This window comes from Taudactylus pleione, unplaced genomic scaffold (assembly GCF_031769625.1).
Source record: "Taudactylus pleione unplaced genomic scaffold, aTauple2 ptg000053l, whole genome shotgun sequence".
NCBI lineage: Eukaryota > Metazoa > Chordata > Amphibia > Anura > Myobatrachidae > Taudactylus > Taudactylus pleione.
In genome coordinates, this window is record NW_028284455.1 from 46,718,333 (window position 1) to 46,731,286 (window position 12,954).

General features: G+C 42.3%; 1 protein-coding gene across 1 annotated transcript in view; it reads left to right on the forward strand.

Annotated features, from left to right (window-relative positions):
- KIF15 (kinesin family member 15) overlaps positions 1-11,222 on the forward strand; it is a 122,395-nt gene extending 111,173 nt beyond the window's left edge. Inside the window, exons 31-35 of the mRNA XM_088463904.1 lie at positions 5,434-5,509; positions 7,078-7,115; positions 7,287-7,452; positions 9,103-9,234; positions 10,021-11,222. Of these exons, the coding sequence (XP_088320030.1) occupies positions 5,434-5,509; positions 7,078-7,115; positions 7,287-7,452; positions 9,103-9,234; positions 10,021-10,098 (490 nt within the window). The 3' untranslated portion in view covers positions 10,099-11,222. The remainder of the gene's footprint in view (positions 1-5,433; positions 5,510-7,077; positions 7,116-7,286; positions 7,453-9,102; positions 9,235-10,020) is intronic.
- The last annotated feature ends 1,732 nt before the right edge of the window (positions 11,223-12,954 follow it).

The following is a 12,954-nucleotide window of genomic DNA, read 5'->3' on the forward strand; positions in this document are numbered from 1 at the left end:
CGGGGTATAGGAGGGGGACCCTAGTGCATCCTGGGAGGCTGAAAAGCTTAACTCTATGGTGCCCAGCGACTGACGTCACATCTATACCGCAAGGTATCCTGTGGAACCCTATGGACTTCGTAGAAATAGAGATAACAAGGGTAAGTTCTTACCATATCTCATATTTTTTCTGTGTGGGAAGTCACATACGCTCCGTTCACACTCCTCATGTCGGAAAGTGAACGAGGATATCCTCTTCCAGCTATAATGTACTGATATAATGTGCAGTTAGCGGAGGGATATGTAGACGCTGAGAGTTTATGGAGGGCATGTTGTATTATATATCACGCCCCATTTCTGTCACTGTGCCTGCACAAAAAGGGACCACCCTCGGCTGGCTAAGATGCTTACAGCCCTGGTGGGCAACGCTCCCTGTGTTTCCCCATAGGGGTTATCGCAGCGAGTGGTGGTCTCATCACATGCAGGGGTCCCTGGGCAGTTGATGGTACCCCAGTGTATACTGTTTTTCGCCCCCCCAGGTCTCGCAGGAGCCTGTGTGGGTGAATTTATTGTCCAAATGGTATAGCACCTGATGGACGTTTTACAGGGGGAGTCACCATTTCGGCCTTCTAAACGGCCTTTCGGGTATCAGACGGCTAAGGATAATAAGGACATGACGTCTGATGACTGTGACATTGACTTTTTCAGACATGAGCCCCTTAGTGCAGAGGAGGCGTAGTCTGGGTCTAAAGTCTATATACCTGGCCTTATACGGGCAGTCCGTGCGGCTTTGGTTATTACATGTCCCCCGTGGCTAAATCCAAATATGCCTTCTTTAAGAATAATGGTGTTGCCACTGTAATTCCGCTATCTGGTCAGGTGGATCATTTAGAGGAGGCGTGGAAAATCCGGGTGAGCGGTTCCAGCCTCAAAAACAGTTGATCTTTTGCATACCCCTTTGCGGATAATTACTTTTCCGAATGGGAGTTACCTTTACGGGTAGATTCTCATGTTACACACCTAGTGAGGAGTGCTACGTTGCCCATGCCCTCCAGGTCCTCCTTGAAGGAGGTTACAGATTGCAAGGTGCAAATATATCTAAAATCCAATTATTCCCTTGCTGGAGGGGCGTCCAGGCCGGCTATGGCCGTGTGCTGGGGGGCCAGAGCCATGGAGTGCTGGGTAGGTAACTTTATCTCTGCAGACTGACTCTCCAGCAGAGCAGGTGGATAGTGGCAAATTCTCAGAGACTTAGCCACGTTCATAATGAGAGTCTTACATATAGCCTGCTCCTTTCCAGAATCTCCTCGGCAGCAGTAGCGGCTCGCCGCTCCCTGAGGTTGCGCTCTTGGAAAGCGGACGCAGATTCCATTTGGAATGCTTTGCCTTTTACGGGACAGGTCCTGTATGGCCCTCATCTGGACACAATTGTGGCCCTGCAGGCAGCAGCTACGTCTGCATGTCTGCCATCGGCTACAGTCCCATCGGGGATCTGGGGCTTCGTCTTTTCGGCCCTGTGAGGCCAGGGTAAGTCCAAAATACAGTTTTCCAAGACAGTCAGTAGCCAGAAAATCTGCTCAGCCATAAGAACAGGCTTGGAGTACAACACGTCCTACTCCCAAGTTGGACTATAAGCCTTCAGCCTCACGGGACGGGCCTCCTCGGGGGACCCCAGAGTTGGAGGCCGGCTTCTCCTCCAGTTCGCCCAGTGCTGGTGTCTGACCACCACGGACACTGGGGTAAAAGAAGTATTTTCTTGAAGGTATGTCCTCTCCTCCCGGTAAAGGCCTCTCAGCCGGTTTTTCGTTACAGGTCTTCTGTCAATTCAAGACAAGGCCCTGTAATTTTTGAGGGTGTTACACTCTATGCTCCAGGCAGGAGTTATAGTACCTATTCCATTGCCCCAAAGGGGAACGGGGTATTACTCCATCTTCTTTCTGGTACAGAAACCCAATGGGTCTTACCAGGACATCCTCAACCTCGAATCCTTCAACAAATTCTTAAGTGTTGCTCGGTTCAGGAGGGGGACCCTGCATTCCATCATTCAATGGAGCCTGGGAATTTTGTGGTGTCGTTGGATATATTCAGGGTGACTACCTGCATATCCCTATTTTTTTAGCACACCAGTGTTTTCCTCCGGTTTGCAGTGGTCGATAAGCATTTCCAGTTTCTGGCATTGCCCATTGGTCTGGCCTCAGGGTTTACCAGGGTCATGGCAGTTATGGCAGCCCACCTGCGGATGCAGGGGTCCACTTGTTACCCTATCCAGGTGACCTCCTGTTGTTACCAGGGTCTCCAGAGATACTTCAGTGCCATCTCCAACAGACAATATCTGTGTTGCTACTTTACGGCTGTCTGATAAACTGGAAATGGTCCTCTCTGATTCCTCACAGAGGATGCTCCATATCCCAACATCTGAGGATCTTTGTGATTGAGGAAAAGATCTCTGCATTACAGGCAGTTGCCTGCAGAGTCGCCGAGTGTCTATTCACTCGGCAATGTGGTTCCAGGGGCTCACTGTTCAACATGGTGGAGAGTACCCAGTTTCTCTGAACCTCTAGAAAAAATTGATCCTCTCCGGATGGGATGGGTTGCCCCATAGGATAAAGTCAATAGTGCTTTCCCCGGAGGTTTCTCTCTCTCTGACCTGGTGGCTGCGGAAAGCTCACCTAAACAAGGGGCATCCCCTTTTGGGATTGCGGACAGGGTCCTTCTGACAATGGACGCCAGGATCCGTGGCTGGGAAGCAGTGACGGGTCCACACTTGTTCCAGGGCAGGTGGACAACAGCAGATTATGCGTTTCCCATAAACATCTAAGAACTCTGAGCAGTATTCAAGGTTCTCCAGCATGCAGGACAGGTCCTCCACGGAAATACCGTGCAGGTACAGTCTGACAACGCCATCATGATGGCTTATGTAAACCACCTAGGAGGTTCCCGAAGTCAGGCGACACTAACAGTGGTGTCCCGAATTCTGGCTTGGGTGGAAGGCTATATCCCTGCCATCATCGGCAGTGTTCATTCAGGAATCTTCAGATGGAAAGCAGGCTTTCTTAGCCGTCAAGACGTGCATTCAGGGAAATGTCCGCTTCATCAGGAGGTGTTCTATCTTCTGGTGAACAAGTGGAGCCTTTCAGAGATGAGACTCTTCTGGTAGATGTATGTAGGTCCAGTGGACCTTCCAAGTTGTGTACCTCGTCCCTCCATTATCCCTTCTTCCTCCAGTAATAGCAAGAAGAAGGCACGCTCCTGCTGATGGCTCCAGCGTGGGCCAAACGGCACTATTACTCAGAACTTCGGAGCCTCTCAGTTAACACTTCGAAGCTGTTGCCTCTACGCCCGGATCTGTTATCTCAGGATCCTGGCTGATACCCAGACCTGGGTTGTCTGTCCTTGACGGTGTGGCGGTGGAGACTGCCCTCTTAAGGTCTAGGGGTTTTCCAGCTCTATAGTTAACAGGGGCTCTGTCCATGCTAAGAGCTCGGAAGCTTTTATCTGCAAGAATTTACCATCAGGTATGGCATACTTTCTTTCAGTTGTGTCGCCCTAAAGGCTATGCTCCTCGGGTATTCCGGATATCCAGAGTGTTGGCTTTCCTACAGGTGGGCTTAGATAACGGTCTTTGCCTTGCTTACCTGAGGGTGCAGGTTTCTGCCCTGTTAGTATGGTTTCATCGTAGGATTGCTACTCTTCCTGAGGTCTGCACCTTTGTGCAAGGTGTACGTTATATTCAGCATCCCTTTGTTCCACCGGTGGCTCCTTGGGATTTGGCTGTGGTCCTTAGGGCTCTCCGAGGACCGCCATTTGATCCACTGGGCTCAGTGGATTTCAAATGAGTTACGGCTAGGACTGTATTCCTTCTTGCCATTGATTTGGCCAGTAGGATCGCAGAATGGGGGGCTCTGTCATGTAGTCCTTCCCTTTTCTCGTCTTTCCTAGGAACAGGGCAGTGTCTAGTTTCCACATCAATGAGGAAATTATAGTACCGGCCTTTACTTCCCCAGTCCTGTCTGCTGGTGAGGCCTCTTTGGATGTGGTACGGGCTCTACGAATTTAAGTTGACCGTACCAGTCCATTTAGGAAATCAGACTCTGTTTTGTCCTTTCTAGTTTCCATAAAAAGGGTTGGCCTGCCACTATGCTAACTTTGGCAGGATGGATTCACAGGTCTTCCTGTTCCATCCTCTATTAAAGCTCTTCCACTAGGTCTGTGGTTCCTTCGTGGGCAGCTCGACGTGGCGCCTCAGCGGTTCAGCGATGATTGGCAGCCACATGGTCATCTGTCCATATTTTTGAAGGTATTATGCTTTTGATACCTTCGCCTTTCAGGATGCTTCCTTCGGGCGGCGAATTCTCCTTACAGCACAGGAGCGTCCACACCCATATAGGATACTGCTTTGGGACATCCCCAAGGTATCCTGTGGATACCCTATGGACCCTGAAGTAGAAAATATGAGATCTGGTAAGAACTTACCCTTGTTATCTCTATTTCTACGAAGTCCATAGGGTTCCACAGGACTCCCGCCCTGTCGCACCTGTACTGCAGATGGGCTTTGATCTGGTCACCGGTTTCTCCATCCCCTTCTGGTGAGAATGTGATTCTCGTGTGTTCCAGACTTTCTTCTCTCTCTTTGTTCTCCTCCTCCGGCCTATGGCTTGTTATGAAACTGAATTGCCTTGGCTTGGGGGTGGGGTATAGGAGAGGGACCCTTGTGCTTCCTGGGAGGCTGAAAATTTAACTCTGTGGTGTCCGTGCCTGACGTCATCACCTATACCCCAAGGTATCCTGTGGAACCCTATGGACTTCGTAGAAATAGAGATAACAAGGGTAAGTTCTTACCATATCTCATATTTTTGTGATCACCAGGCAATATCACCATACACCGCAGAAAGCATTAGGGATAAGGGAGTAGGGCATGGGGCTTCCACACTATGGGTCAAATGTAATATGGTGATAGTGTGAGAGTTTACTGCTAAACTCTCACATTTTCTAAACTATTACATTGGTCAAGTTGTATCTTCAAAATGGGAAAACATCTGAATGAGAGTTTAATTTGTGAGGTTTTTTAGTCTGATAAACATGCGAGTTTGCATGTTCTCAGACTATTACATTGGCCAAGTTTACAAAAGTGTGAGAGAACTCCCATTTTCTTAACTCACACTATTTTATTTGGCCCTATGGCTTCAATAAACTCAGAGGTACCCTTGTGATTAGACTATTGTACACTGCAGAAAAGGTATAGTATGGGGTTAGAAATGTTGTAATGCCCAAATATATCCTATTTTAGTTCCAATAAACCATAGTAATCAATTGAAAAAGGATAGTCATCTCTTTTAAGTGGTGTCTTCTCTAAGTATTTAAAACATTTGTGTAGCTTTATGCAAATGTATCCCCGATCAAAGCACAAAATACAGGCCGCTGCAACCTCACATTATATGCTGCTATTTTTTCCAGCAAAGATCATAAACAATCTGATATGATGGAGCTAAAAAGAGAAATAGAAAAGGAAGTTTGTGAACGAATGGAAAAGGTAATTTATTGCAACTAATGGGCTTGTTCACCTTAAAATAATTGCACCCGCTGTTGTCTATTCTACTCCTGGAATCGATTGAATCTCTAAACACTTACAGGCTAGAAGTGTCCACTGATACAATCTGAACAAGCATAGTATCATACCTCCCAACATGACCCTCTCCAGTAGGGACACAATGCTCTGGTCCTGGACTTCCCTGGTAAGAGGTGGGGTTGCAGCACAGTTCAAAATTCAAATAGGGGAGCCACACCAACTGCCATTTCACACACTGCCCAACACTCACTGGCAGTTGGTGTGACTCCCCTATATGAATTTTGGACTGTACTGCAGCCCCACCTCTGGTGCCGCCACCAATCATAAATTACCAGGGAAGTCCAGGACCAGAGCATTGTGTCCCTGATGGAGAGGGTCATGTTGGGAGGTAAGTGGTGTGTGTGTGTGTGTGTATATATATATATATATATATATATATATATATATATATATATATATATATATAATTTATTTTATTTTATTTTTCTTAATGATGTTGAGAGATTAAGGGGGAGATGCATCAAACCTTGGAGAGAGAGAAAGTACCAACCAATCAGCTCCTGTCAGTTTACAGGCTGTGTTTGAAAAACGATAGTCGGGATCTGATTTGGTATTTTCTCTCTCCACTTTATCTTTCCAAGCTGTGATAAATCCTCCCCTTATTATCCAGTTTCATGAAATAAATGTAATGTAGTACTACTAACATTAGACAGCTCTATTATGTTAAATACAATTGAATTGCATGTGCCATTAACTACATATCTGTGGCTTTGTAATGTTTATATTACTCTATAATGAAGACCAATAGTAGTCTATTTCAAAATGGTCTTGAATGTCATTCTTTAATCGGTCATACAGTACACGGTTGCGTAAGAATGTACAAATCACTTTCATCTCTCTAATGCTTTTGTAAAGTTAAACTAACTTATACATGCACCGTTTAATAAGCACAGACTATGTAAATGTGTATATATTTTTGCTATAAAACTTTAATTTCTAATTTTAATTAAGTGAAACCTGATTGTACAGTATATTTTGTCTTGTGTTACAGATATAAGCTTGATACCACCTTTACCAGTTTATCTCACTTGAATTAAAATGTAGTTGTTAATTACACTTCTTATGTCACACCCAATGAGAGCAAACCCTTAAAAGTTAGAGAATATTACTAGGCAAGGTTTTTTTTATTTTAATTTTGTGACTTGTCAACTCAGTTAAACAAGCTATAGAAAATAATCCTTCTAAGCTGCTACTTGGTGCATGGACTTGTGTGAGCAGTTTTCCATATCCAAAGCACCCTAAAGATCCATGTTTTTAGGATAACCATGCTTGTCAACAGGTGACTTAATTAGTACCTCAGTCTTTTGATTTAGCCTTCTGTACTCAACCATGGATATCCTTAAAACCTGAACAGTTAGGGTGCCTTGAGGGCCGAGTTTGGGAACCTCTGCCTTATACCATTGATTTCTAATAGTAATTATAGTGTATTGTTAATTTACATAGGCTCAGCTTAACGTTTTTTTATTTACTAGGGTAAAGCTACTGAGCAACTCCTGAAGGTACAGTCCGAGTAAGTTTGATAATTTTACCACTTTTACAAAAAAAACCCCCTGAAATTATACACTTTTCCTTGTTGTTGGTAATGTAACATGAGCAGTATTTTATTTATTTGTGATGGGGGGGGTTCAGGGTTTGAGGAAATTGGCAATTTCTTGTTGTTATGCATTGTATCTCTCTATAGGTTAGAGGAGGCGAGACACTTGCTCCAAAGTAAAGAACATTCACTGAGTGAGTTACACAAGGAAATCGAGCGTACAAGAGCTTTGGAGTCCAAGGCCTTTGAAGAAAAAGAGGAAATCCGTTCATTATTGGAAGAAAAAAACGAGGAGACCGAAAAAAAGTTACAGGTAATAGAGAATAACCAAACTGTACTAATTTACCCAAGGCCAGTTTGTAGGTCTGCATTTTACACATTATGAGCCTGATTCAGAGCTGCAGGCAGTTCTGTCTGTGTACGGGTTTTGTGATTGTTAGCAAACTGCACATTCATCGGCCTGCAGGAGCAATTATGGACGATTCAGAGGCGTAAGGTTCTCCAATGTATCTCCACTTGTGGCTGAGTGGGTGTATCTGAGCAGCAACTGGGTGTTCTTGCATATGAAAAGTGTTGCATGGTGTAGATGGTGATAGATATGCAGTGGTGCAGTCATATCAGACCGTATTTTCTTAGGGTTTATGTGGGTTTTTTGTGCTTTGGTGGAGTTTTTTGTATATATACAGTGTGTGCATTATTGCAAACTGTCAGTAGAAAGAGGGAAACAAACTACTGCGAACCTCAATTTTTGTTTACCAACCTACTTGATTAGCACTTAACTTGGTTAGTTATAGTTTCTGTATGAACTGTCTTTCTGTTATAAACGGGTATGTAGTTATGAGACTGGTGGACGCACGGCCGCCGGTCTCAATACTGACAGTCTAATCCCGGCAAGGGATCTAACATAGGCGTTGAAATACTGACGCCTATGTTAATCCCGATGCCGGAACTCCGACAGGACGCCGGACGGATCGTCCAACAACGGGGGTAAGTATTCACATACCGGGGATGGGGGAGGTTAGGTTTAGGGACCCCCGGGGGACTTGGAGTGAGGCACCCCTGCTGGGAGGGTTAGGCTAGGGGAAGGGGGGGGTAAGGTTCAGGCAGTAAGGGTGGAGGTTAGGTTTAGGGTGCAGGAAAGGGGGGTTAACTTTAGGCACGAAGGGGGGAGATTAGGGTTAGGCACCCCTAATGGTGGTTTGTGGGTGGAGAGGGTTAGGAATAGTAAACTTTACTTCACTGTCGGGATCTCCTCCATCGGGCTGCCGGCGTCGAGATTTGAACCGCCGGGCTCACGTCCGGTGGTCAAACATACTGATTCCGTTATAAACTGCTCTGGTAGACAAGATGATGAAACACGATCCTGTTCCTTCATATGCCAGAATGTGAGGTTTTCTCTTCTATAGGAATGATGGCAGAGAGCACTTTGTTTTTGTGAAGAGTGATCAACTGTTCTGTGTTAATTTTCAATTAAACAGGACAAAATTCACTTACATCTCCCACTACATTTCTTATGCTGGGTACACACGGGACGATCAGTCAGCGATAACCATATCGCTGACTGACCTCCCTGGACCTTCACAGAGTGCTGGATGATTAATATCATTCATCCAGCACACCTCCAACCCACCAACGACTTGCCAACAAGATCGCGGGTCCCTATGTAACCTGGACGATATAGATATCGTCCATACGTGCCCGCGCATCGCTGGTCGTTTGAGGGTTGGAAGGCACAAAAAAATGAACGATAACTATGAACGTTTATCGTTCATATCGTTAATTAAAATCGCCCCGTGTGTACGCACCATTACAGCATTAAGACTTAAATATTGATGCTATTATTTTTATAATCCTGTTTTTCTAAACTCTCTAAAAACATTTTATTGTAGCTGTGATGATTTTATGTATCTAAAAATAAATAAGAATGTTGTTTTTTTCATTTTCCCTTTAACATTACCTGTAGGAGGCAGAGCTGCAAAGAAAGCAAATTGCATTTCTTGTGGAAGAGAATGGGAAACTACTGGGCCACCAAAACCCACAGCAGAAAATTCAGTATCTAGTGAAGCTCAAAAAGGATAACAACAAACTAGTGGAGGTATAACCTATGCTTAAGATGTGGATGTACTTAATGATGCCAAAATAACATTGCTAGTGACTGCTGTTAACGTTGCGTGATATTCTCTCTGCTACAATCTGCTTTGCTTTAACTGGATTCTATCTGTAGCCATGAAGAAGTGATCAACAACTGTGCTTGCAGAGACCTAAATGATAAACTTGTCTGTATTATGACTACCCATCATCATTAGCCCCACCCTCACATAATGCCCTGTACTTGCTGACGTGGTGTGAAACAAAGATCCCCTATCTGTATGCTGCAGACATTCTTTGAAATACCTTAATGTTTACGCTTTTAACACTCTATAAAAGCGTAGACAAATTCTTGAACTTTGTCCTTATTTTAACAGTATAGCCCTTACCCACCTGCTAGTGTGAGCCCTTATGCAGTGGTCACAAAAGAAGGACACAGACTGCAGATCAATACTAGCTTTATCTTTAAAAGCAATAGGAGGTTATTATTTAATGTAATGCCTTTTCAAAGACATGATGAATGTTGTATAGTACAGTAGATTCTTTAAATGTCTCATAAGTCTTTAAGTACATTTTTCATGTACTTCATTTGATCTTATTATCAACATTATGGGTAAAATGGATAATACCCATTTCTTTCTCACTATTATGACTTTAAACCAAAAAGTTGCAGTATAGAGTTAATAATTACCAGCCTTTGTGGGGGGTTAATAATAATTTGAAAGTAGTGAAATATGTGGACTGTAATTCTGTTTTGCATGTTATTGTAATTTGGCTTCTCTTTCCCTTGCAGGAGGTTAACAAGCTGCGAGCGGAGAATATTTCGCTCAAAGATGGCAAAAAACTTGAACACTGTACTGACACATGTTAAGGTTATGAATAGTAGCATTAAAGCAAAGAAAATCTAAATATGTTGAAAGGAGACACCATTGTAAGATTACAATTGCTATGTTTCAATAATGCTTGAATGCCTGCCAGATTTTATAGGCAGAGCTGATCTTCAACCATTTAGCATTTTGTAAAGTGATTTATTGTCTAATGGTCTCTAGTCTAGAAAATTTGTTTTTTAAAAACGTGATTCAAAATATAAACAGTAGCAGCTGATAAAAGGCTAACTCCACCCACAAATGGAAAATATAGATTTATTTGGAGTTCAATGAAATTGTAAAAAAAAAATTTCAAATATTACCCAAAGCTAATAATATACTGTTGGGTGGAGCTATCATTTAAATTAAAACAAGTCACATCTTTGTTGGCATTAACTTTATTGCATTAATTAGGATGCATTCCTTTTTTTATACTTAGCTTTTTGTTTTAATGCACCTATGCTATTCATTTAAAATAAGCTCAAAACCAGAATGTTGTGTTATGGTTAAATATGTTTCCATTACTGTCCCTCCATAAACCATTTTCAGATTATTAAGCTCCATGCAGTTGCTATGGAAGCAATTTTACTTTGTACTAACTTTTTTGTAGTACATTTAGATACTGGTAAACACACATCTATTTTTATTTTTTTTTTATAATGTTTGGTTAACTTTAGAATGAAAATGTTTCAGCAAATATTTCTACACTATAAAGTATATATAAGGCCTTTATTATTTTCCTGTTGCAACTTCTGTAGCTTCAAGACTGCATAGCCATTGTATGTTTTTGTTTGTTTGTTTTTTTTTTGTTTTTTTATTATAAGCACGTAGGTGATAGCTTTGTCTGAAATAATGTAGAAATGTAAATATTTGTCATGTATTTTTCCTTGTAACATATAAATGTATAATGAAATGTGTACACATTGTTTGTGTCTTTGGTGTTATCTGACTGTGAGGTGACTTAGTCCCAAAAAGTTATTCTGCCTCATATAACTAATGCTTGTTAAATACTGCTCTTCTGTTTATTTGAGAAACTTCATTTTGTGTAAACTAAAATTATCATAATTTCAAGTCTTCGTGTCCCCACAAAGATTTTTTTAAACAAGTGTGTATGTTTCTTGATGTTTCCTATCGGATGAATAAAGATTCTCAATTTTTTTTTTTTTTTTTTCATTGGAAATTTTGTTTCTGTAATTTAACTTCTGAAATGAGTCTGCAAGTGCACATGAAGGAAAAAAAACTAGGCTACTATATTTTGGGTTTGTTTTTTATTTTTTTGTGGGTTTTCTTAGTATTCCATTTTATACAACACTATACAGTAAGCAATTATGATTTTGCAAAGGCTTATGCTGGCCATACACGCTGCAATTATCGGGACGATCCGCCCGATATCGGCGGATCGCCACGATAATTGTAGCGTGGGGGGGGCGACCGAAGGTTAAATATTGCTTGGGCGGCCATGCGATATTTACCCGGTAACTGTCGGCCGCATCGGGCAATGTATGCCCAGCGCGGCCGACAGACATTTCCTGTGTTCCTTCCTACGGAAGGAACAGGGAAATGTCTCCTCCCCCGGGGGCGGAGTGCGGATGTCGGGCTATACACTGTGAGATTTCTCTCACAGTGTATGCCGCGGACATCTGCGGCTGGCAGCAGGCCAGATAAAATGTCTGTCGGTCTGACAGACATTTTATCTTGCCGTGTATGCCCAGCATTATTAATTTTATTGACAAAACCAATCATTTCATCCAAATCTAAAAATAAAGTTATGGGTACTGTTTGAGAAAATTAAAAACAAATATGGACTTGCTTCTTGCCTCATTCACTGCAGCAGTTCTGTATAGAATTTAAATAATTAATGGGATACAGAAAGGACTACGTAGTCAGTTAAGGGCTGACTAAATATTTGGCAGATACTATACAAAAAGTGTTGCCCTATTAAGTGTGTGCACATTATTTACATTAATTGAAAGCCTTGAAGTAAGCATGTAACCCTGATTAGTCTCCTCATTCTAACGAGAAAATGGTACTAAATTAAAGATTTTCTGTCATGAATATCTGTCATGTCTGAGAAATAATTCAAGGTCTAATGCTGCATACACCCGTAAAGATTTTTTGTCCAACCATCCAACAAGTTGAATGGTTGGAATGAAAATCTGGTAAGGTATGGGAGTAAATGATGATAAGCAATTTGCTCCTAAATGCCAGAAAACAGATGAAAATGGTCGTCAGACAAGTTTGTTAAATGTTTGATCTAAGCAATTTTTTCATACAACAGTTTTTGTCCATTTTCCGGCGTTTTGGAGCAAATTGTCGTTTGCTTTCATACCTTACCAGATTTTCATTCCAACCAAACGACAATTTGCTCCAAAACGCCGGAAAATGGACAAAAACTGTTGAATGAAAAAATTGCTTAGATCAAACATTTAACAAACTTGTCTGACGACCATTTTCATCTGTTTTTTGGCATTTAGGAGCAAATTGCTTATCAGTTACTCCCATACCTTACCAGATTTTCATTCCAACCAATCAACTAGTTGTACGGTTGGACAGAAAATCTTTAGGTGTGTACCCAGCCATAGTTACCTGGCAAAGTTTTTTGAATCCAATCAGCTCCCTGTGTGTCCTCTGGTTGTAAGCTTAAGGGGAACCTTCCTTCCACTCAACCTTCAGCGCAAATTAATACTACCATCAAAGTGCGATTGGATCCTATTTAGCGGATTCTGGAGAACTCATAAGGCCATTTCATGGAAAACTTCAGGGATCTGTTGTGGTGCTGTCCAGAGGAGGGTTTGACTATGAATGCTGTACTCTAATGATGGTAAAATAGGCCAGGAATCATAGAATTTTCCTCATGTTTT